Source organism: Patiria miniata, unplaced genomic scaffold (genome assembly GCF_015706575.1).
Source record: "Patiria miniata isolate m_02_andy unplaced genomic scaffold, ASM1570657v1 HiC_scaffold_29, whole genome shotgun sequence".
NCBI lineage: Eukaryota > Metazoa > Echinodermata > Asteroidea > Valvatida > Asterinidae > Patiria > Patiria miniata.
Window position 1 is genome coordinate 11195202 of NW_024037068.1, and position 23663 is coordinate 11218864.

Sequence of the window (23663 nt, forward strand, 5' to 3'; positions counted from 1 at the left end):
GTTAGTTAATGTGCAGGTAGTGACTCATCGTGGTACTACAATTTCGGGCCTTCGAAAGTATCTGCTTCAGTGTCGTGACATATACACAACTACGCCCGAAATTGTCGTGATTCATGTCGGGAAAAATGATCTAGAGTGGGGTTTCCTGCAAAGCAACTTGCGAGAATTCCGTTACCTCATCACCACAGTACATGAGCTCTTTCTAAATGCTAAGCTGGTATGCAGTGGAATCCTTCATTGGCAGAACAGTGAAAGTTTGGATGTTTCACGAATGTGTCACAACATTCAGTTGGGGAACGTTTGTGGATAGCTTGATTGTCACTTCTTTGACAGCAGCCAGGGATGGCCTACACTTAAATTGGGACAGGAACTCCCTACTTGGTGAGGTGGTTAAGGGCCATCTGGAGAGACTTGCCAGGACGCTTTCACCAACTCCTGGAAAATTCTCCTCCAACCATACAAATACTATTGGAAGGTTTGTGCCTCCAGAGCTGCATAGGCTGGTACGAAGACCAATGCGGGTGAAGAAGCCCAAAACCAACTTCAGCTGAAACAGCCCAGTTGCGTCCCTCTACGCTCCCTCCCCCAAAGGACATTGGATCTGCAACAAGCCCACTAAGGCGAACGAAGATGTCGTCTGTTTCGTCGGTCAAGAAGAAGATGGGGCAGATCAACATTAATGTCCAGGGTGAGGATTTCCAGACACTTGGGCTAGCCTAAATCCACTTAAGCCTAAATCCACCGCTGTCGTCAAGCCACTTAGTGCAATGGGTAACATTGCATACACTGAACAAAAGGTCTTGATGGTCTATGGGTATTTGCCAGCAGAATTCAATTACGATGTGACGAAACTATTGTGCATACATTTTCTCCGTTTTCTTGCCAAAAATAATAAATTAATAATCAAATTTCCATTTCGTTGCTGTTGTTGTTACACCTCAAATGTATGAAGTAGAGTTACCATTATTTGCTTCCTATTTTAGATACAAATTGGTGCCATTGTTACGTCACCATGTTGTTGCTCCCCGTTTTAGTAAGAATTCTATACCCATGAACTGGAAAAACAATTCCTGTGAGGCTATGAGCCATATAATGATGCTCAATACTAACTGGAAACCTTCAAAACTGCCCGAGCTGATTAATCATTTACATGACATTGTAAAACTCCAGTACCTTGACATGCAGCGTGTCATTTATGGACAAGGCAACTACCAACTTGCTCCATGGGTGTCAGGAGAATTTAGAAGACATCCTCAGGTCTGGGCTACAAAAACTGACCTGGAACAAAAAGGACTTCAGCAGCAAGTGCACTAGGGATGGCCTACACTTAAATTGCGACGGGAACTCCCTTCTTGCTGAGGTGGTTAAGGGCCATCTGGAGAGACTTGCCAGGACGCTTTCACCAACTCCTGGAAAATGCTCCTCCAACCATACAAATACCATTGGAAGGTTTGTGCCTCCGAAGCTGCATAGGCTGGTACGAAGACCAATGCGGGTGAAGAAGCCCAAGCCAACTTCAGCAGAAACAGCCCAGTTGCGTCCCTCTACGCTTCCTCCCCGAAAGGACATTGATCTGCAACAAGCCCACCAAGGCGAAGGAAGATGCCGTCTGCTTTGTCGGTCAAGAAGAAGATGAGGCGGATCAACATTAATTTCCAGGGTGAGGATTTCCAGACACTTGGGCTAGCCTAAATCCACTTAAGCCTAAATCCACCGCTGTCGTCAAGCCACTTAGAGCAATGGGTAACATTGCATACACTGAACAAGAATTCTTTTTCTCCGTTTTCTTGCCAAAAATAATAAATTAATAATCAAATTTCCATTTCGTTGCTGTTTTTGTCGTTGTTACACCTCCAATGTATGAAGTAGAGTTACCATTATTTGCTTCCTATTTTAGATACAAATTGGTGCCATTGTTACGTAACCATGTTGTTGCTCCCCGTTTTAGTAAGAATTCTATACCCATGAACTGGAAAAACAATTCCTGTGAGGCTATGAGCCATATAATGAAGCTCAATACTAACTGGAAACCTTCAAAACTGCCCGAGCTGATTAATCATTTACATGACATTGTAAAACTCCAGTACCTTGACATGCAGTGTGTCATGTATGGACAAGGCAACTACCAACTTGCTCCATGGGTGTCAGGAGAATTCAGAATCAGCCCTCGGGTCTGGGCTACAAAACCTGACCTGGAACAAAAAGGACTTCAGCAGCAACTGCACAAGAGTTGGAGAATAATAAATAAATGGTCATGGAGCTGGGTGGCCAGAAATATTGACATACCAGCATGGTCCTCCAGGACCGAATGGAGAGGGGGTTACAACTTCATGTAGCATTGCCAAATATGCATCCAGAATCCAACTATTTCCGGAGCCCCTAAGCGGGCCCTGGACCTCACGCCACTTTCCCACAAGCTCCGTCAGCGTACCTGCCACAAAAAAGTTCCTTGCAGCTGATAATGTCCGCTGACAAGACTCTTTATCTCGGAGTGAACATGTGTCTCCTCCGACACTGCATCTTAAAACACCATTAATTTGTTTACCGGCACATCATTAGTAGGGAGATGAACAGGCACTATTCCAAATCCCATCATCTCCCCCCTCCCAATGATCCCCCGCCCCCTAATACACTATTATATTGGGTGTGACAAAATTCATGCACAATGGGAGTCCAACTGCGTCTGGCTGTATCGCAAGCTCTGTACAGTCTGGCCAGCACAATGGTTGACCTTCCTTTGAACTAAGACTTTTATAAGGTGCGTTAAAGTGTAGTCTAAAACTTAAAGGAGACGCTTCAAGAGTTGAGTATAAATGCTTAATTTGGTTTGTTTTTTTTTTTTTTTTTAGACGATGGCTTACCCAACGCAGACAGTTGACATAACGTACATGTATAGCCAAAAAGCATTAATCTTGGCAAATAGTATGGTCAACGAGACTAGAAAGTGGATTGGAGAAAAGATAGGCAGCATGATGCGACAGTGGGAGATTGCGAAACACCACTTGGAGGAACACCGCCACGACATGGCATTAGAAGTTTTGTCTGTAACGCCAGACTTTAATCAGCCACCACCTCTACCAATTTTAACAAGCAATGAAATGGAAGAAGAAGATCAACAGCCTGAAAGGGCAAAAAACCCGTTGATCCCCTAGATATTTATAACGAAATTGTAGCTAAATATAATGATATAGACCATGCTGTTGTTGTTGTTGTTACACCTCAGTGAAATGTATGAAGTAGAGTTACCATTATTTGCTTCCTATTTTGGGTACAGGTTGGTGCCACTGTTACGTCACTATGTCATTGCTTCCCGTTTGAGTAAGAATTCTGTACCCATGACGTAAAAAGATGTTATGGACGATACATGTAAATTTAATGATTAATCATTTACATGACTTCAGCAGCAACTGCACTAGAGTTGGAGAAAAGACATAATAAATAAATGGTCATGGAGCTAGATGGCCAGTAATATTGACATACCAGCATGGTTCTCCAGGACTAAATGGGGAGGGGGTTACAACTTCATGTAGCATTGCCAAATATGCATCCAGAATCCAACTATTTCCGGAGGCCCTAAGCGGCCCCTGGACCCCATGCCACTTTCCCACAAGCTCCGTCAGCATTTTTGCCAAAAAAACAAGTTCCTTGCAGTTGATAATGTCCGGTGAAAAGACTCTTAATCTCGGAGTGTACATGTGTCTCCTCCGACACTGCATCTTGAAGCATCATTAATTAGTTTACCAGCACATCATTCTGCAGCCTGTGGAGTCCAGAGGATTTGGATTCATGCCCATCAATGAGGATACATACGGTGTTATACAACAGCACATTGTGTCCCATGTTGTGCTCAGTCGGTGATGGGCGGAGCTAATGTAAATTCGAAATGGAATGGAGGAGTTGGACCTTCACACTCTTGTGCATACTGCATCATCATACACCATACAGAAGGCTGTGTTTGTGCCTCTCCAAGATGAGATCATATCATCTCAAGACATAATGAACGCTGTACCGGACCAGAAGCTGAAAGAACCTCGCATACATACATCATCAAAAATGAGGTAAGTGCCTTTTTTCTATGTATTTTTAGAAAACCTGCTTAAAACCGAGAGATTTAATCGAGATTTGTGAAATATCGTTGTTCGTAAGTGACGATGATGTGTAATGAAACAATCATGCCAATGGCATCGAGAGTTCATCCATTTCCGACACATGGATTTTCTGGTCGTGCAAATAGAATTATTTCTCTCTTATTTTCACCCTGACCGCAGCTAAGACAGGTTCTGATCTTTTCCTGTCATCATACATGGTCACGACTGTTTTAAAATAAAATGAATTCTCAAGACAACGACGAGGCAAAATTCACAAACAAACATGACAAATGTTGTGAATGTGACTGTTAGCCTTAAAAAGTTTTAGGAGAATGAAAGTAGGCCTAACAATAAACATGTGTTACAGCCTTGTGACAAATATCCAGTGCCGACTAACATGCCCTATTCTATGCAAGAAACTTTAATGAAAATTAAATTACTTGTCCTTTTCCCTCCAGGTTTGATGAGTGATGGCACGTTCTTTGAGAAAGTAGCTAAGGATTAACTACAAAGATCTTTCGACTCGAAAGTTTTTTGAGCTTAGTATCATCGACACCAAGTTTGAGAATGAGCAACTGTATTGTCTTGTACATTACATTGGTTGGCCATCCAAATTTGACGAGTGGCGTATTGCGTCGGATATCCTTGATGTTCCCGAGGAGTTTTTGATTGCCGACGAATCTGGGAGACGCCTGTTTTTCTCTAATCTTCGGATTGCAATTAAGGAGGCACTCCACTGCCAGAGGAACGTTGACAGTTTGGTTGAACTTAGACTGCAGATAACCGAGGACATTTTCAGTGATCTGCAAATTCTGGCACCCCAAAGAAAACGTGGACAATATCTGTTGTCAGACGTTAAAAGTTTAAACCAGTTTTTAGGAAACGGATGGAATTTCCGTATAGTCAACGAGTATAAAGACTTCGCCTACATTTCTGAAGACAATTTTTATTATTACTACACCTCATTGAAATGTATGAAGTACAGTTACCATTATTTTCTTCCTATTTTGGGTACACTGTTAAGTCACTACATCGTTATTGTGGACGATAAATGTAAATCAAAGATACTGAACGACTCCTTCGGATCCAATGGCCCACTCAGTGCTAATGACATTGTAGATTTTGAAGTCAAAGTGGTACACGTCGGTGAAATAAATGAAGTACATGTACAGTTACCATTGTTTTCTTCCTATTTTAGGTACAGGTTGGTGCCACTGTTAAGTCACTATGTTGTTGCTCCCCGTTTGAGTAAGAACTCTACACCCATAAACAGGAAGAACAATTCCTGTGAGGCTTTTAACCATATAATGAAGCTCAAAACTAACTGGAAACCTTCAAAACTGCCCGATCCGATTAATCATTTACATGACATTGTAAAACTCCAGTACCTTGTCATGCAGCGTGTCATGTATGGACAAGGCAACTACCAACTTGCTCCATGGGTGTCAGGAAAATTCAGAATCCACCCTCAGGTCTGGGCTAGAAAACCTGATCTTAAGAGTTTAAACCAGTTTTTAGGAAATGGATGGAATTTCCGTATAGTCAACGAGTATAAAGACTTCGCCTACATTTATTTCTGAAGACAAACTGTTTTTTTCGCTTGAGTGAACGCCAACCACTGAGAGAATTTTCCATTGGACAGCCAGTCTTCAGCCATCAGAGATTTGTGCTTGTTGTCACATTTGTACGTGGACTAGCAAATCGTGAAGATATACAATGTACATCTACTTTCCTGAACATTTACTGGTTGACATTGTGCTATAGTGTCTATTTCTACCCTAGTCTCCCAGGTATTTGTCTAACAAGTGTGAACATGAAAGTGTGATTTTACTTGATTCTTAATCATGCATTTTGTTATTATTTTGCCTTGACCAATAACTGTAAGAGGCTATAGTTAATTTTGATCAATCAAGGTCATCATTTTCATAAATGTATTCACCCAGAATCAGGAACAAATATGCATGCAGGTGGTTGATTTACCTGTATTTCATGATGTGATTTTGCTTGAGTCATTTTCTGCCAAGGGATGTGTGTGAATTGTTTTCATTTTGCTGATTTTCTCATAGTAATGCAAAGAATGAAAGAACTGTTAGCATTGTCCGAAGAAATGCAACAGAGTCCTGATCAAGTTTGTGTACTCCATTTCTATCAGATGCTTTAACTAGCAAAATGTGCTGGCAAGCAGCAGGGATTCCTTGCTTTGCATAGATACGCCGAAAGGGCAATCTCATCAGTGTTGCATTTCATTTCATCTTGTTCCATGAAAGTGCCTGAGAAGCCCCTTGTTTTGGAAGAGTGGTCCATTTCGGCACCAACCGACTACCCACATCAGAACAACAGCCCATCACACCCAGCCTAAAAAGACAAATCATCATTGAAGAGAGGCGCCACAGCCATGACAGCTTCTATCGACGTGCTCTGAAAAAACGAAATTCTCCAGAAGTGCAAAAAAAGCAACTGTCACACATAATAAAAGAAAACTGTAATGTACACCCAGCTACTGCTCCAAGCAATCTAAAGTAGTTTCAAAATAAAGTACAGAAGCAAATCCACTAGACATTTCCAAAGCAGGCCCATACATTAATGTAATTGAAATTATCTGACCTTTATTACAGAAAATCGATCAGAAAGAAGATACACAAGAGGCTGAAGTTATTGCGTATGAAGTATTACAAAATGTACAACAAAGCTCATGCTTTAAACGGTTTCCACTGTTGCGACTTAAATTCCTGTCGAGAGTATAGATACAAATAGTTGCGAAGAGCAAGTAAGCTGTAAGGAAACAGCAAATGAATTGTGAATGTGAGTGGCTTGTTTGGTGATTGTAAAGACAGGTAATCACAGCTTAGTTTCAGTGCATTGCACCTTCTTACATTTTCACATTTTGTCTTGCATTTTCAATTGAGAGAAAAAAACAGTCTACTGCAAAAATTCTCAAAAGCCAAGGCTAAGGCCAGTACACGGAAGAGAGATGGGACATTTTTGGAACTCGTGAAGCCACTGAGTGATAAGAACTGGCTTGACGATCAAGTAATTAATGAATTCTTAAACATCTGTGCATCACTTCCACATACTGCAAGGAGCTGGGCAAAGAGTCTGTATTTTCCCGGTTCATTTCGCTGAATGGCTGCAAATAGGCATGAAGACACACTGCTTTGCGAGGCGGGTACAAGAGAGTGAAGCGATGTCCGGTGACATTTGGATTATGCCGACTAACGTTGGAGGTTCACACTGGGCTCTCATTTTGGTTGAGCATCCAATGAAGCTATTGATGTACATGTACTTAGATTCTTTGCATGGATATGACGAAAGGGCAATCTCATCCTTCAGGTGTAAGTGCTTCTAGCAGCTTTCCAAGTTAGGGCTAAACTCGGAAAGAATACAGTACTTCTAGCAGTACACTCTTATCTTGTTAATCCCTTTGTCAACAAACTGGCCCCTGTTACACCGCGTTCCCACTTGAGGCTGCAGGGTTCATTGTGCGAGCACTCGTCTCTGATGGTGTGTCACAGAATCGGAAGTTCTACCGTCTGAACCGGGCACAAGATGACACGGGTAGAGATGTCTACTGCACACCAAGCCCAGTTGACCCTGAATGTGCCACATCTCATCAAGACGACAAGGAACAACTGGGAGAATTCGGGGCTACAACAACACCACCAGAAAGTTGCGCGTAAGTAATTTTTTTTACCAAGCCTGTAAAAGGTGCTGAAAAAAATTGCTGAATTGACTATTGTGTTTTATAGCTCCATGGTTACACGCAATGAGTGTTGCAATTCATTTCATCTTGTTCCATGATAGTGCCAGAGAGGCCCCTCATTTTGGAAGAGTGGTCCATTTTGGAACCAACAGACTACCCACATCAGAACAACGGCCCATCACACCTAGCCTAAGAAGACAAAGCAACATCGAAGAGGGGCAGCCCAGCTTCCATCAAGTGTCAAACAGCACAATGAGTTTGCTTCCAAGATACCCAAACAGTCAGGAATCATACGACCTGAATCGAGTGCCACCAAGCCTAAGAAGACCATCCGAAAGACCATGTTTTGGAAGAGTGGTCGATTCTGGCACCAACAGACAGCCCACATCAGAACAACGGCCCATCACACCCAGCCTAAGAAGACAAAGCAACATCGAAGATAGTGTCATATAACACAATGAGTCTGCTTCTAAGATACACAAACAGTCAGGAATCATCCGGCCTGAATCGAGTGCCACCAAGCCTAAGAAGACCATTCGAAACAGAAAGGGGCACCCCAGCTTTCATCAAATGCCATGCAACCTGATGAGTCTACTAACACTATGCCTGACCAGCTAGTTGTTATTTTTGTATAATTTGTACCCCCCGCCCTCCATCGAGTTCCCCAACGTTTCATATGTTATACTTTGTGGTTTCCTTTCTATCTATTTGGTAAATTGTGTGGAGCATCCTTAACATTTGTTTTGTAATGCCACTTTCTTTTTGTAGCTTAAACTTATGTGGGGCTTGTGAGATGAAATTAGGACTGCCAAGATTATCAATTATAATGATTCCTACGACCAAAATTTCTGGTCTCGTGTGTGATATATTCCGAGTTTGTGTGATTTCGCTGGCGAGCGCGGCCTCCATGAGGGGCTAATTGTAAAGGGCTAATTGGGCTAATTTAAATATAATATATATAAAGGGCTAATTTGGGGTAGGGGGTATAAAGTAACGAAGGGGTTTAAGCTAGCCTCCCCCCTTGTATCAACCCTTGCCCTTGATCTACCACTGTCACACATCAAGGGCGTAAAATCATCAGAAGCAGCAACAAATTCTGAGGATGAACTCTATACAGTACTTTGTTAAGTTCAAACCACGATGACAAAGTTATTCAGAGCTAAAGGGCTGAAGATCAGTCCACAAAACAAACCTTAACAAAAATCTGCCGAAAAATTCAATTAACTTGTATGATTTTGATTGATTACCAATATTATAAAGTCCATCCACAGCCACTATTACTACAAAAGACCTGGTATACACGTACCCGTATGTACTGTAGCAACTTTGTTGTATTACATTCCTTAATACAAGTACCGCGCGTCTTATTTGGAACTTGTATGCATGCGCACTAAGTACTCAGCACATGACGTTTGGAGTCGGGATGCCAGACGATTTCCTACATGCAGTGTACATGGAAAAGTGCTCTGACATTTACAGGCTTCTACACACTTTCCAATTGGTCTTTGGAAATGAGCGACATGTTGTGACTGTTGAGTGATTTCTTAAGCTTTTTTTCAAGTTATCCTACGATACTTCGGCAACTTTTACATTTCGTCCTCGTAATGAATATCAACTCTTATCCTGTGAGTTTTGTGACCTGTACTTGTCAAGGATTTCATAGTATTTTGGACTGTATTTCGACGAACTATCGCACGAATTTCTCAAAACCATGTATGTAGAGATTACACACTCGACTGTAGGTCGACACTCACCACACCCAGCGTGGGAGCAGTTTTCACACTGTTTTGCTGTGCTCGACGATTGGACTCGGAGTCCCCGGAGTCCGGACATATATTGATACTGACACACGATCGGTAAGTGGTCATAACTTACATCAACCAAGTTATTAACCTCTTCAGTACCATTTAACCCTTTGATTCCTGTACTATCCCAAAGCATTTTTGCGTGTTAATAATAATAATATAATAATAATAATTTGGGAGGCTAATCATCCTGACTCGCAGCTGGTATGCTGAATTGCGAAGGACGCGGCTACAACGTGGTCGGGCCGCTGGCACGTAAAGGCGCCTATGGCTGCCGGCCACACTAACGGCTAACCCATATATGACTACGGAGCACAGCCTGAGATCGTAAGTGTTTGATTTTTCCGGAGGGAGGAAAACCGGAGGGCCCAGAGAAAAACCCTCGTGGCACAGGAGAGAACCAACGCACAACTCTACTCACATGTGATCCACGGCCAGGATTCGAACCGTGGTCACCTTAGTGAGAAGCGAGCACTTTACGCACAAGCTACCCATGCCACCCTGAACCACGCGAACGAACCGCCCAAGCACTGTATGGTTTTATGGATTTATCAGAGTACTACAATACAATAAAGTACCATACAAGAGCTATTTCGGTTTCATAAACCTGTGCAGTTTAGGCATTTGTGAGGCGTTCTGGAAAAATGCGACAGAACTGGGCAGAGGTCAAAATGAGGTTTGAGTGTATTACGACAGAGAGTAACAATCTCCTTACAATACTCTTTATTGCACTTCAATCAGACATTCCAGTGACAAGTTATGGCTGTTTAAAGTTCGCATTTATCGACATGTAAGAAAATGTTGATTAGTTAGAAAAAGGCCTTTCAAATTTCAAGTTTTACAGTTGTGAAAATGACATGCCAATTGTTTTTTCCTTAAAAACACTTTCACTCACAATTTTTTTTAATATATCATTAAAGTACGTTTAGTGGACATATCATAGATTAAAAATACCAAAAATCTGAAAAAATCAAGAAAAAAAAATCACCCTCAATTTCTTATCTTCTATATTTCTCCACTACGGCCTGTGCCCAGTTCTGCCTCATTTTGCCAGAGCGCCTCTCATTTAGGGAGATATACATGTTCATGAACATGCATATACTAGCTTGCCATGCAAAGACTCACATGTAAGTAAAGTAAGGTGGGGGACAAACCTGTGTTCACAGGAACGGAGTGCCCATCTCTCTTTCAAAGCGATTGGGCCAGACTCGTTTCCATGAAATGCTGCTGTGGGGGGATCGCCACACCTTCTCCACAGCGAGCGTGTTACCTTCCCAGCATTGAATAATGCCGGTACCCATTTAACACCTGGGTTGAGAGGAGTAATTGACGTAAAGCGCCTTACTCAAGGGCACAGCACGCATGCCTCGGCGGGGCTCGAACCCACAATCTCACGATCATGAATCTTGTGCCCTACCGCTAGACCACACGTGCTCATAATTAAACATATCGGACGACAAGGTGCTGCAGAAAACATTCATTTAAATATAGAGGTACCTTCAACAGTTACATCCCATCTGGATGGGCACCAAATTTCACGACCAAAAACGAATACTGATTGGATTGCACATCAATTAACACTAAAAGATTTGGATCATGCCATTATTTTCGAAAGCACCATCAAAATCAAAAATCCAATGGCAACATACACAAATGTGACCTGTTCTGTCAAAATCAGACTTTTCTGGGCATAAGGTTAAAAATGATATTTTTACATATTGTTAGCATATGTTCTTTTTCCTTTTTAATGGGTGGTTCAATTTTTGAAACCGGTCATTACTGGGCAGAGTTATGCTATTTTGAAGTTCATTGTGTCGAAAAGTAAAAAACGGAGAAAATGGTCACGAACGTCAAAAAAAAAAAAAACCATTTAACTTATTTATTTCTTTAACTGATAAACCTTATCAAAATCATCAAAAATAGTATGTAGAGTTCACATTAGGGTTTCAAACTTTTATAATATATTTTAGACATGTTAAGGATAACAAATATGCAAAAAGTTGAAAATCGATAAAAATGACCCCCACAGCGTTTTTTTGGCCCTATCTCGATTTCAACCTCTGCCCAGAAGCGTCTGCTTTTGACAGAACAGGTCACAAATTATTTCAGACAATTTTTTCTTTGGAGCAACCTTGACGGTTCATTGACCTGTGAGCTTTTCTCGGCCGAGCAGACTGATGAGCTGCTCCCTGACCATGCCTATCTGGAGGTCATCCTGGGGTCGACACAGCACCTGTTGGCACAGGTGGATTCTGGGGTTGCTGGGCTGGTGGTGGGTGGTCAGTAGCTTCAGGAACTCCAGGGAGCTGACACAGAACAGAAAAAGACATGATTATCAAGTTAAAGCTACAGTCCATCATTTGCTGCTATCTAAAAAAGTAACTGACATAATTATTGTTGAAAAACTTGGTTTAAAGATGGTAAGGGGACTAAACTCCCTGTGAAATTATTCTTTCTGTCATGCTGTCATTTTGAAAAAATTAACGAAAGAAGGCCTTTCCAACGATGCGTCTAAAGACTGTTCGTGTTTTTATTCGGCGAAGCGCGCGCAATCGTTAACATGAAGCACACATCGCGACATCGCGTAGCTAAAATCGGCTCAGTGAGAACGTGTCCCGGACGCTGAATTCAGGCCAAATTCAAAACATGATTCAGCAACTTTTGATTTGAAATCGAGATCCTAGAATGTTATTTTACTCGAAATATAGCCTACAGGTGAAGCTGAGCTAAAACTTCATTAGGTTAGTTGTTTAGCACCCTTCTTTAGGTTTTGAGCAAGTTTGTTGCTTCAAACGAACAAAATGCACACATTATAAATGGTGGACTGTTACTTTAAGTAAGCTTTGAGGCTTTGCATGTTGGTGGAGGTACTAATGAATGAAAGCGGAAACACCATGCGGAAACACCATGTGCGAAAAATATCTAAAACTAAGAGAATGGTTCTGAAAAGAAACTTCACTCTTCATTGATTTTGCACTTCATACTTTAATATGTGTATATTTTCTTAGAGCTTAGGCACTCTCCTGAAGACAGCCAGAGCTTATTGTGCACTTGCACTTGTTTCTTATGTAAATGCTAAAATGAGACCGGCTCCACAAAAAAAAGGGTATTATGTCGCAAAAAAGTAAAATTGAGTACGGTTGGAAAGCCCACAACGTAAGCTTCATTTGGTATATAATAGAGCTCCATAGTCCATCCCAATCTGGGATGGACTATTTGGGATATGACGTATTTGCATATGAATTACTTCCATGGAGTTCAAATTACACAACTGAGAAAACAGGCTTTGAAATAGCTGGCTCTGATGTAGAACAACAGAACGAGGCACACAAAATGGTTGTTTTTCCACTTTGTTCATCAAAATCAACATTGAAACCTGAAACTGTAGGTATTAAAGATGTCATTCATGACCAAAAATTAAAATCACATTTTGACAAAATTTTCACCCTCTCAATGTTGAGCGGGCCATTACACGATAATGCACAACGCGACTTAATACCCTATTTTGTGGAGCCGGTCACAAATCATCAAAACACACACCTGATTTTCTGAGGTAGGCAAGCCCACAGCCTTTCGTAATACTCTGGAACTATTTCCCGATCCTGTTTCAAAGAAATAACAAATTTGGAGGCACATTTGCAGAATACCCCGCCACTCACCTATCCCACCTCGTATCTGGATACTCGGATACGGAGTCACGCTTGGATGCTCAACCAAAACAACACGCGTGCGCCAACCCGTATCCGCGTATCCACTTCCCGGCACCTACTTTGGACTTAGACATTTTTCCCCCAAACCACACGCGTGTGCCACCTGCACCCCGTATCCCCGTATCCACTTCCCGGCACCTACTTTGGACTTAAGACGTTTTTCCCCTGCTCCCCATTCAACTCACGTTGTCTCTGCCTTTGTTATTTTCCAACATGGATATGGATGCTTCGTTCTCAAAAATATTTTCCTCCGCTTAAAATAAAGTCCACCCCGTATCCCCGTATCCACTTCCTGGCACCTACTTTGGACTTAGATTTATTTAACCCCTGCTCCCCATTCAATTCACGTTGTCCCTGCTGGCCGCATTTCTTAATACAGGGAAATAGCGCCCTCTTTAGACCCTTCAGCGCTCAAATCCACCCCGTATATTGTATCTGCATATCCACTTCCCGACATCTACATGTACTTTGGACATTTTTGCAACATTTTCCGACTGCGTAGCCATTTATATTTAGGGGGTAATTTTCACGCGGCTGGGTATTCTGCAATTACTCCAATTTGTAAAAGGTATTCCCCCCATCAATAAAACACAGCATAGTTTTCAAGCAAAATTGAATGGCCCAATGTTTGTCTCTAAGAATCATATGGCGACGGAACTCTGAAACTCTATCAGATGCGCTGAGGGCAACTCAAGACCAGTCTCTCTTCAAATATAATCTGAAGAATCACCTCTGTAACCAACTTTTACTCTTACAACTAGGGACTTTTTTTCATGAACTGACACCCCTGAATGATTTTTCATAATTAGAATCTGCCTACCTTCAGGCATGCAACTGGGAAATCACAAAAAAGAGGAAATTCAAATTTATCCCAGACTTTGTACACTGTTTTTCTATTTTCAATGGCACACATGGGAAGTAAAAAAAGAGGAAATCAGCTGATCCGAGGAAAAGTTGCATGCCTGCCACCTTGTAGGCTATCAGCTTCGGTCCAAAAATTGGGCCACCGGTATCAAATGATTGAAAGGAGCAATGCTCATAGCGATGTTTGGCAAGGTATGCACATCTAGAGTTGGAAAATGTGTGATAGCTTTGCAGTGCGAGTGGTGGCAGTTTCTTGGGTGTTGTCACTTTTATTTTGTTTTTTTCAAAATGGCTGTCAATATACTTGTTACTGGATTAATTATAAGTGGTAACAATGTTTTGGCCGCCATTTTTTTTTAAAGGGATAGCACCCAAAAAGCTGCCACCGCTGCAATGCTATCACATATTTTCAAACTACAGGGGTGCATACTTTGCCAAAAATCACAATCGTGAGCATTACATTGTATTCCCTCATTTGATACTGAACAAAGCCCCAGGTGATATGAGCCATTTATCGACCCTGGTCAATTTCTTTCTACAGATTTGAGAAGAGCACAATCTCAGCATTACTGGTGTGAAAACTAGTCGGAACACCAAGAGATGTGATGAAGTGATGTGATGAAATGGCTCTATTTTTGCCTGAATCTCAAAATGAAAGTTCCTGACAAATGACTCATTTTGCTTGATCGTATCCCTCACTTAGAATCTGCGCACCTTGTAATCCTTTTCTATGATCATTATTATCACTATTAACCTAAGCAGGATTCACCTGGGAATTACGATTGTCCACATTTTCATGTTTGATATTGTCCTGGCCACGTGGTATACCCACCCGGGGCCATCTATCACTAGATCCTAGTATGGACCAAGGTACATCCACCAGAGGGGGTGTCAGTCTTGTGATCCTACTGGAGGGGTTGACAATTGGCGGGAAAACCCTGTGTGCTTGTGCACATTTACATAGGCTTGTGTACAAATGCACTATATACATTGGGATTGTTTCGATCACCCCTGTGACCAAAATGGAATATCAAATGGGGTTAAGTCTGTGGTTTTAACGGCTGTTTGGGGCCTGAGAGATACCCCAGACACGCCAGAGGATAATCAGGGGTGAATGGGCCGGTTGTGAGGGTCGGGTGGCTCAAGTTACATGTTGTCATGAGTGCTTCCATACAGCCACTTGATATTAAACAACACTGGTACTTGACTACACTCTTACGTACTTGCAGTATGGACATCAGCAGGACATGGAAGAGTTCTGAGTGGGTCTGCGTGTTGTCAGCCTTCTCCTGGACTAGACAGATGGCTTCACACCACAGCTTGTGCTTCAGAAGGAGCTTCAGTGCGTTCAGAGAACCGTGAGACATTGCACTGTTTGGAAATGAAGACCGAGAACTTATACCTCGCTGTATCAGACTTTCAAGATGGACATGTGATCGAATCAATAAATTGTCAATCACAAGTCAAATCACTAGTAAATAATGTCAAATCAGAAGACAATCATGTCAAATTACAAGTCAATCAATATAAATCACAAATCAACCAACAAGACAACCATGTCAAATCACAAGTCAAACAATTCAAATCACAAGTCAAGCATGTCAATTCACTAGTCAATCATGTCAAATCACAAGTCAATCATGTCAAATTACAAGTCAATCAATATAAATCACAAATCAACCAACAAGACAACCATGTCAAATCACAAGTCAATCAATTCAAATCACAAGTCAAACATGTGAAATCACAAGTCAATCAATGCAAATCACAAGTCAATCAATGCAAATCACAAGTCAATGCAGTTAAATCGCAAGTCAATCATGAATAAATCACAAGTCCATCAAATCCATCACAAGCCAAATCACAAGCTGGCTTACAAGTAATATTTAGGAAATGAACAGTATACAAAGTAATGGTTTTGTCACAGTTTCGTTAATAGCTTGTTATTAAAACTGAAAATACATGCAGTTGACTTATGACTGTAAAGTCAGGTATGTCCTGAGCCAATAGGGCTAATGAGGCTAGTGTTATCTCTGGTTTCCTAGGCATGAAATGACCGAGAATATTTCTATTCTCCCTGGACGGGATGCAAGCCCACTGCAAGATACTCCCCAGCTAATGCCTGTTCCCTTCTGGGTGGAGAGATGCAAGTCAGGGAAAAGGGGCTTGCCCAAGGACACAACAGGGCAGCAGCCAAATTCGAACCCCTGACCTTTGGTAATGGGGGACAAACCCTAACCACAAGGCCACACTTCCCTCTGATGTATGATTGACTTCTGGTTATTTGTGATTTGGCTGCATCAAAATATAACATGTTTACAAAAATTCTGCCGTTTAAAATGTTTAAAAAATAGCGCCCTTGAACAAAGACAATGACAAAATGGGGAACTATCAACATAGGACTGGATAGCTCAGTTGGTAGAACACTGGGAATTTAATCCAGAAGTCGCAGGTTCAAACCCCGTTCCAGTCAATTTTTTTTTGCAACTTTTATAAATCAAGACATAAACTAATAGAATATTGAATTACCTGACTTGCAATAGCTTTGCTGTGGCTAGTACTGCACCCTCCTGATTTCTAGAATGGTCTGGTCCTGGCAAGCTGCCAAGTGCAATATCACACAGCTGAACCTGCAGAGGATGTCAGATGCAGACAAATCCATATGAAATTCACAGGGGAGTTTGCTGCTACAATACCAAGATTAACATCATGGAATTATGGAAGTATGGAAAGCCAGAAATGAGGATTATGACTGTACAAAAAGATGTGTATAACTTTAACCCTATTTATCTAGGATATGAAGTCAGATTTACATGTCTTCATTAAATAATGTATCATCCCTAACTGCCTTGAATCCTTCAAAATCCTCTTTGCCAAAGTGGAGGAATTTGGAGGATTGAGGTTACATGGCAAAAGTGCGTTACTGATTTCATAGGATGCACTTTGTCAAGGTCTTGGGCCGGACCTTGTTCAGTTTTTGCTCAGCCATGCATACATACAGGCCTGGATTATGCTTAAATCCTCCGCACTGCTCCAGGATGTCACTGGACAAGCCTCAACATATTGACAGTCACTGCCGCTGGATTTTGCAGGATTCAGGCAGTGGTCACCTCTCCACAGACCATATTGAAAAAATAATGGAGGAATTTGCATGATTGAGGCACATGCTATTTTTCCATGAGGCCAGTTGGAGGATTTTGTAGGATTGAGGCTACATCCTAGCAAAAACTGAAGGCCAAGGGAGTTAGGGTTAAAAAGTAAATATGTGCATAAAATAAACATTTAAGACCCACATTATTTGACGGCACTTCATGGAATCGCAACTGGGATTAACCCTTACTACTTTAACTTTTCTAAACTTTAACACCTCATTTTCCAATATTTTGGTTGAGTCAGGACTCTGGAAGTTGTAAAAGCTGATGTATACCGATGGGAAGTGTGATAATCTAGGACTTACTGTTGATTTCTTTCTTGAGAAGGCCGAGACGTCCAACACTTTGTCCCTTGCCTGCTGGCACATGTTCACGAACTCAACCTAAACGGAAAGACAAAAAACGTTTGACACAATGGTGAGGTATGTGTCGAACCTGTGTAAACCGAACATTGGAACAGAATTATCTGTTGTCATTTTCTTTACGGTGACTGGTGATACTCTTCTCGATAATAGACAAATTCATTAGATTCTAAATGGATCCAAACGTTATGCTACTAAATGTATTTGTATTAACCCCCCTACATGTATGCAAGCATACTGTGCAAAGTTGTCTTTTCGGTCAAAATCAATCAAGTGACTGTTTTTAAACAGTTAAGAGTTCCCAGCCTACATAGCAGGACTGGCTGTGGCTGTTTATGTAACGTGATCCAGCTATGCTTTGACGGTAGGTGATTGATAAGCCAGCTGTGCCTACCACTTGCCCGCTTTTGTCGGTTGACTGAATTTGACTAGTCACAGTGCTTACTTGAAACTATGATCTGACTGTTGGTGACAATAGCCAGACAGCAGGAACTTTAAACAATAAAGAAGATTATAAAACACAGAGTGATTTTTTTAACCTACCAGCTGAGTAGGGCATTCCCTGAACATCAGCCTGCAAACAATCTCAAACAACGGCAGTCCCGATTCAGATTCAGGGGCCTTCACAGCCAATGAGACGGGAGGGAGAGATGGATCCAACTCCTCCTGATCCAATGGGATTGCATGGAATTCGATGTGACCTGCAACAAAAGGGAAACAAATTTGGTATTCATGTTCAGGGGCCATTAACCTCACTAATTAGCAACACATCACCCTGCCAACCAATGGGAAGGCTGATGGCTTTCCTGTTTCAAGATAATTTTGATTAGAGCCTGCCTATAAACAGGGATGTGAGTGACCACTGATAAAAATAGCTGAAAACAGCCGAAAAAGGTGTAAAAAAGCTGAACTTTGGAAATCTCCTATACTTTCGTACACAGCAAGTGAGGGGGAAAAGCTGAAATCCAAAACAAAAAAAGCTGAAGCCAGCTTAAAAGCTGAGATTTTACACCCCTGTATAAAACACTGAAATTTTTGGTCGGACATTACACAATTTCAGACTGTCAAGGTAGTCGAACTCCACATGTGACATACCGCCTCGAAGCTCTATAGGGCTCTTTCAATGATGGCCATCTCTGTAGGAGAACTGCAACTGTGTATTTTACACAATCAAGCACGCATTGCCCAGTGTTGAAAATGTTCCAAACACGCGCGCTTGTCGCTCAAAATGTGTTCGAAATACGACGCAGACGATGCGCGTTGTGCAAGTTGAAGCTCAAAATGCCAATGCACGTGGATGGTCTGTAGGAAATGACGGCATTTGAACGAGACCTATACATAGTTTCAAGCATGTCATAGGTTATTGCTTAAATAAACAGGGGTGTGAGTGACCACTGATGAAAATAGCTGAAAACAGCTGAAAAAGGTGTAAAAAAGCTGAACTTTGGGAATCTCCTATTCTTTTGTACACAGCAAGTGAGGGAAAAAAGCTGAAATCCAAAACAAAAAAAGCTGAAATCAGCTTTAAAGCTGAGATTTCACACCCCTGATAAGCTCAATGCTTTCGTTTTTTGTTTTCTGGTTTTTTTTTTGTTTTAATATTTTGTGAATGTTTGTTGTTTGTATGTTTTTTTTTAGTGCTGAATAAATAATAATAATAATAATTTTCAGCCATAAAGTACTCCAATCTGGGCTTCAGCCGTACAATCTGTACAATCTGATGTCGCAGTGCCGTTTTGAAATTCCATTTATATTCAATTTAAAAAAAAAATCAGATTTTGAGCCTGGAGGGGAAAAGATCAGCAGAAAAATAAGAATTTTGGAAATAAATTGGAAAAAAAGTTGGATTTCCAATTAAAATTGGTAATGTTTCATATACATGTACATGTATGTGCATTAAGGAATATTTAAGTTTAATTTCTTCCAAAATGTAGTGAAAGTCCTCAATCCATTACCATTGTCATCCAGTTTGCCGATGTTCAGGGCATCCAGCAAACAGGCGAGTGTTGCCACCGGAGCGTTCAGGCTGAGATAAGTCATCTCAGACCTCTTGAGATGGGCCGAGAGGGTTGAGGAGCTGTCCAAGAGTTTCAAAACAGCCTCTTGAATTGTGAATGGCTTCTGTGCTTCCTAGATGATGCAAACGAAAGATGGCATATGTTCATGTTAGGAGCCATCTTATTAACCCTAATTCCCTAGGCATTTTTGCTAGGATGTAACCGCATTCCTGCAAAATCCTCCAACTGTCTCCATGTTAAAATTACATACTGCCTCAGTCTGAAGTTTTGAGTTTTGCATTTCTGAAAATAAAAGATGCCAATTGTTTTTCCTTGACCCTTACTCCCTAGGCCTTTTTGCTAGGAAGCAGCCTCAATCCTGCAAAATCCTCCAATTGGCCTCATGGAAAAATAGCATATAGCCTCAATCCTGCAAATTCCTCCATTATTTTGTGAATATGGTCCGTGGAGGGGTGACCACTGCCTGACTCCTGCTAAATCCTGCGGCAGTGACTGTCAGTATGTTGAGGCTTGGCCAGTGACATCCTGGAGCAGAACGGAGGATTTCAAGCATAATGCAGGCCTATATTTATGCATGGCTGAGCAAGAACAACACAAGGTTTAGCCCAAGACCTTGACAAAGTGTATCCTACAAAATCAGTAACTTTTGCCATGTAACCTCAATCCTCCAAATTCCTCCACTTTGGCAAAGAGGATTCTGAAGGATTCAGGGCAGTAAGGGTTAAAAAACACATTTACATGTAATTTACGATTTTGGTACTATTTCTTTAATATATTTGTGGTAGACATATCAATGATTACATATATAAATCTGAAAATCAAAAAAAATCAAAAAAAAAATCACCACCATTTTTTTTTTCATTTTTCTTTGCTTCGGCCTTTGCCCAGTTCCATTTTGATTTGCTAGAACGCCTCACATTTTTTTTTGGCAAATAGTTGGAGAGCATTTGACCATAATTTCACCCTCTGCAGTTAGATTTTAATCATATACTTGTAAATCAAAAGGACTTCCCAAGAATCACGTACATCGGACGAGGCATCCCAGACGCCCAGCTTTTCTCGGTGCAGCGCCCAGTACTGCTGCAGCAGGGGTCCGATGGTATCGTTCAATCTCGTCTCTGGTTCCGCGCCATCTTCTCTCCTCTCATACAGTGACTGGAGTGCTTGGCTGGCCTGGGGCTTGTGGGTTGCATCTGCTCCCTTTATTAGGATCGAAAATGAGGATTTCCAGGTCATTTGAGAGGATAAGTACATTTTTATAAGATGGAATTTTGCGTCAGGGTGATATAAATCAAATTAGATTTTTCCAACTTTCACTCGGGAGGTAACACACTGAGTATACAGTGTTTAAAAACGTCGGTGAAGGGCAAAACCTAATTTGAGGATAAGTATAAAAATGGAATTTTTCCTTATAGGGAGATTTAATTTTCTTATATTGGGATTCACCCTTCGCTGATACAGGGTGAGTAAAAAAAAAAAGCGGAACCCAATCCTGGAAAAAATTATTTCATATTAAAAAAAAAATTGGTTGTACCAAACATAATAGCGACTGGAAAGGCAATTTCATCAACTACTTTTAGGCCCCCCCCCCCCCCAAAAGGCTCCCGTTTCTGGTCTGCGCGCACATCGCCGTAGCCATGCGCGTCCGCAAGATTATTATTTTTTTTTTCAATGTAAGATGATGTCTCAAAACCGCCAAACTCACTGGTTTGACTGGAATCCTGCTGCTGCACCATTTTAACGTGTTTTCAGAAGGGGTTACGATCGAGTATAAGTTTATGTGGCCTCTCTGGGCTCCCATACATTTTGCACTAAATGTAGTCGGGTACCATTTGCAGTCATCAGCCGACATTTGAAGGAAAAAAAAAATATTAAAAAAACCCCCAAAAAACTGCATTGCCGCACCACTTTGTGGCAAGCTCCATATACCAGAAACCGAAGACTTTTTTTTTGGCCTTACATGAAAAATTACTTAAATTGCTCAATTCGTTCGAAGTATATCACCATTTAAATACAATGACACTAAAACGTCTTTCATCCAAACTGCGATTTCAAGAATTGTCGTTCAAATTATCTTTTTGACCGATTGGCACTATATAACAGAACAATTGTTGACTGCTGTGATGTGGGATGTGCTGTTTTTTGTGCATAGCACCCGAGGGGAAAACGTCATATCCCACATCACAGCAGTCAACAATTGTTAAAGAGGTTGTGGAATGCTCGAAGACATTTCCGTCATTTTTCGGGTATATGTAGCCTAAGGTGTGATGAAATAAAAACGACTATTGTTTCTGTCATAAAATGAGTACAAAAGGTACTTTTGAGAGCTGTTTTTCAAGTCCTGTCATGCCTGTTTCGACCCGAACGTGCAATTTGTGTAAAAGTCGTCGTTGCGGGCAGCAAACAAAACACAGTAAATCGTGACGTAATAAACAGGACTCCCGATGCAGAGTAGCATATACGAGTCCTGTTTATTACGTCACGATTTACTGTGTTTTGTTTGCTGCCCGCAACGACGACTTTTACACAAATTGCACGTTCGGGTCGAAACAGGACCTGAAAAACAGCTCTCAAAAGTACCCTTTGTACTCATTTTATGACAGAAACAATAGTCGTTTTTATTTCATCACACCTCAGGCTACATATACCCAAAAAATGAAGGAAATGTCTTCGAGCATTCCACAACCTCTTTAAATGTTGGTGAAGGCAAAATCCAATACTGAATTACAAGTTTCATACAAGAAGTACAGAAAAAAACCCACCTGGAGTACAGACACCATGAGGCCAGGATTCTGAAACCCCTGCTGAGGGACAGCCACTCCCTTGCCTCGCCCCTCGTCGTTACTCCGGCCGGAGTAAGCCTCATAGGCCCCCTGGAGGGCAGTCCGCGCAGCCAGTCTATCCTCGCTGAAATCACGCAGGGTAGAGGCGGCTTCTGGGGAGCTCATTCCTGATGCCACATTCTCGATATTATCCATCTGTTCAAGAATGAGATTTAGAGCTTGGTAAAGGGGCCGAGTTTTACAAAAACTTAAAGGAAATGTACATCATTGGTTTTTGCTGTAATTTGCAGAAATTAACTATTTAAGGGGTTAGTATAATAGGTGAGGTCAAATATTGTTTTACACTGACTTGACTGACATGTTTGAAGTTTTGTGATCTAAAATGCTGGAAAAAAACAAGAAAAACACTATTGTTCCAGTAGTCTGGTTCCCTGACTCCACTGAGGATAAAATCAATCAATTTATAGATGCCGGAAAATTGTAAGGTAAGGGAACCAGTGAAGCTGGCCAGCACCCGTTCATGAACATCTAACCAATAGCAAACAAAATTTGGACTGAAAAAAAAAAAAAGGTAAATTTGGAGCAGTAGTTGAAAAAAAGTTAGGTTTTTCCAACGGTGGTCGGCCAACCACCGCTGGAAATGTATACAAAAATACCATTGTCTTGAAAATGACTTCACACCATGTGCCATAATTTTACAGGATGCTTTGGTCTGTCATTTACCAACATCCTAGTAAGGTATTTTTTAAATACTTGGTAGTTTTATTTTTCAAAGTTTGCAAATGTTGTATATACCCTCTAAGAGGTATGTGGGGAGTGTGGCATAGCGGTTAGGGTTCGTAACTCCTGATCAGAGGGTCAGGGTTTCAAATCCAGCTGCTGGCCATATGTTGTGTCCTTTACTTTTACTCAAGAGGTATGTTGAAAACAACCGAAAGACGCTTATTGGTAAGCCACCGAGTTGCTCAACAGTTTCCTGCCATTGTCACATCAAAAAGTGGCTAACCCATAAATCGTCGTGGCCATGCGAGTTGTGCCCTTGAGTAAGGTGCTTTACCTCAATTACTCCTCTCAACCCAGGTGTTAAATGGGTACCGGCATTATTCAGTGCTGGGAAGGTAACAGACTCGCTGTGGAGGAAGGATGGCGATCGCCACACAGCAGCATTTCATGGACTCGAG

General features: G+C 41.4%; 1 protein-coding gene across 1 annotated transcript in view; it reads right to left on the minus strand.

Annotated features, from left to right (window-relative positions):
- Nucleotides 1–11622: 11622 nt before the first annotated feature.
- LOC119735970 overlaps nucleotides 11623–23663 on the minus strand; it is a 42007-nt gene continuing 29966 nt past the window's right edge. Inside the window, exons 10-18 of the mRNA XM_038209948.1 lie at nucleotides 22462–22677; nucleotides 20726–20899; nucleotides 19637–19811; nucleotides 18225–18382; nucleotides 17625–17702; nucleotides 16697–16797; nucleotides 15391–15538; nucleotides 13134–13195; nucleotides 11623–11899 (exon numbers count right to left, since the gene is read on the minus strand). Coding sequence (XP_038065876.1) covers nucleotides 11734–11899; nucleotides 13134–13195; nucleotides 15391–15538; nucleotides 16697–16797; nucleotides 17625–17702; nucleotides 18225–18382; nucleotides 19637–19811; nucleotides 20726–20899; nucleotides 22462–22677 — 1278 coding nt within the window. The 3' untranslated portion in view covers nucleotides 11623–11733. The remainder of the gene's footprint in view (nucleotides 11900–13133; nucleotides 13196–15390; nucleotides 15539–16696; nucleotides 16798–17624; nucleotides 17703–18224; nucleotides 18383–19636; nucleotides 19812–20725; nucleotides 20900–22461; nucleotides 22678–23663) is intronic.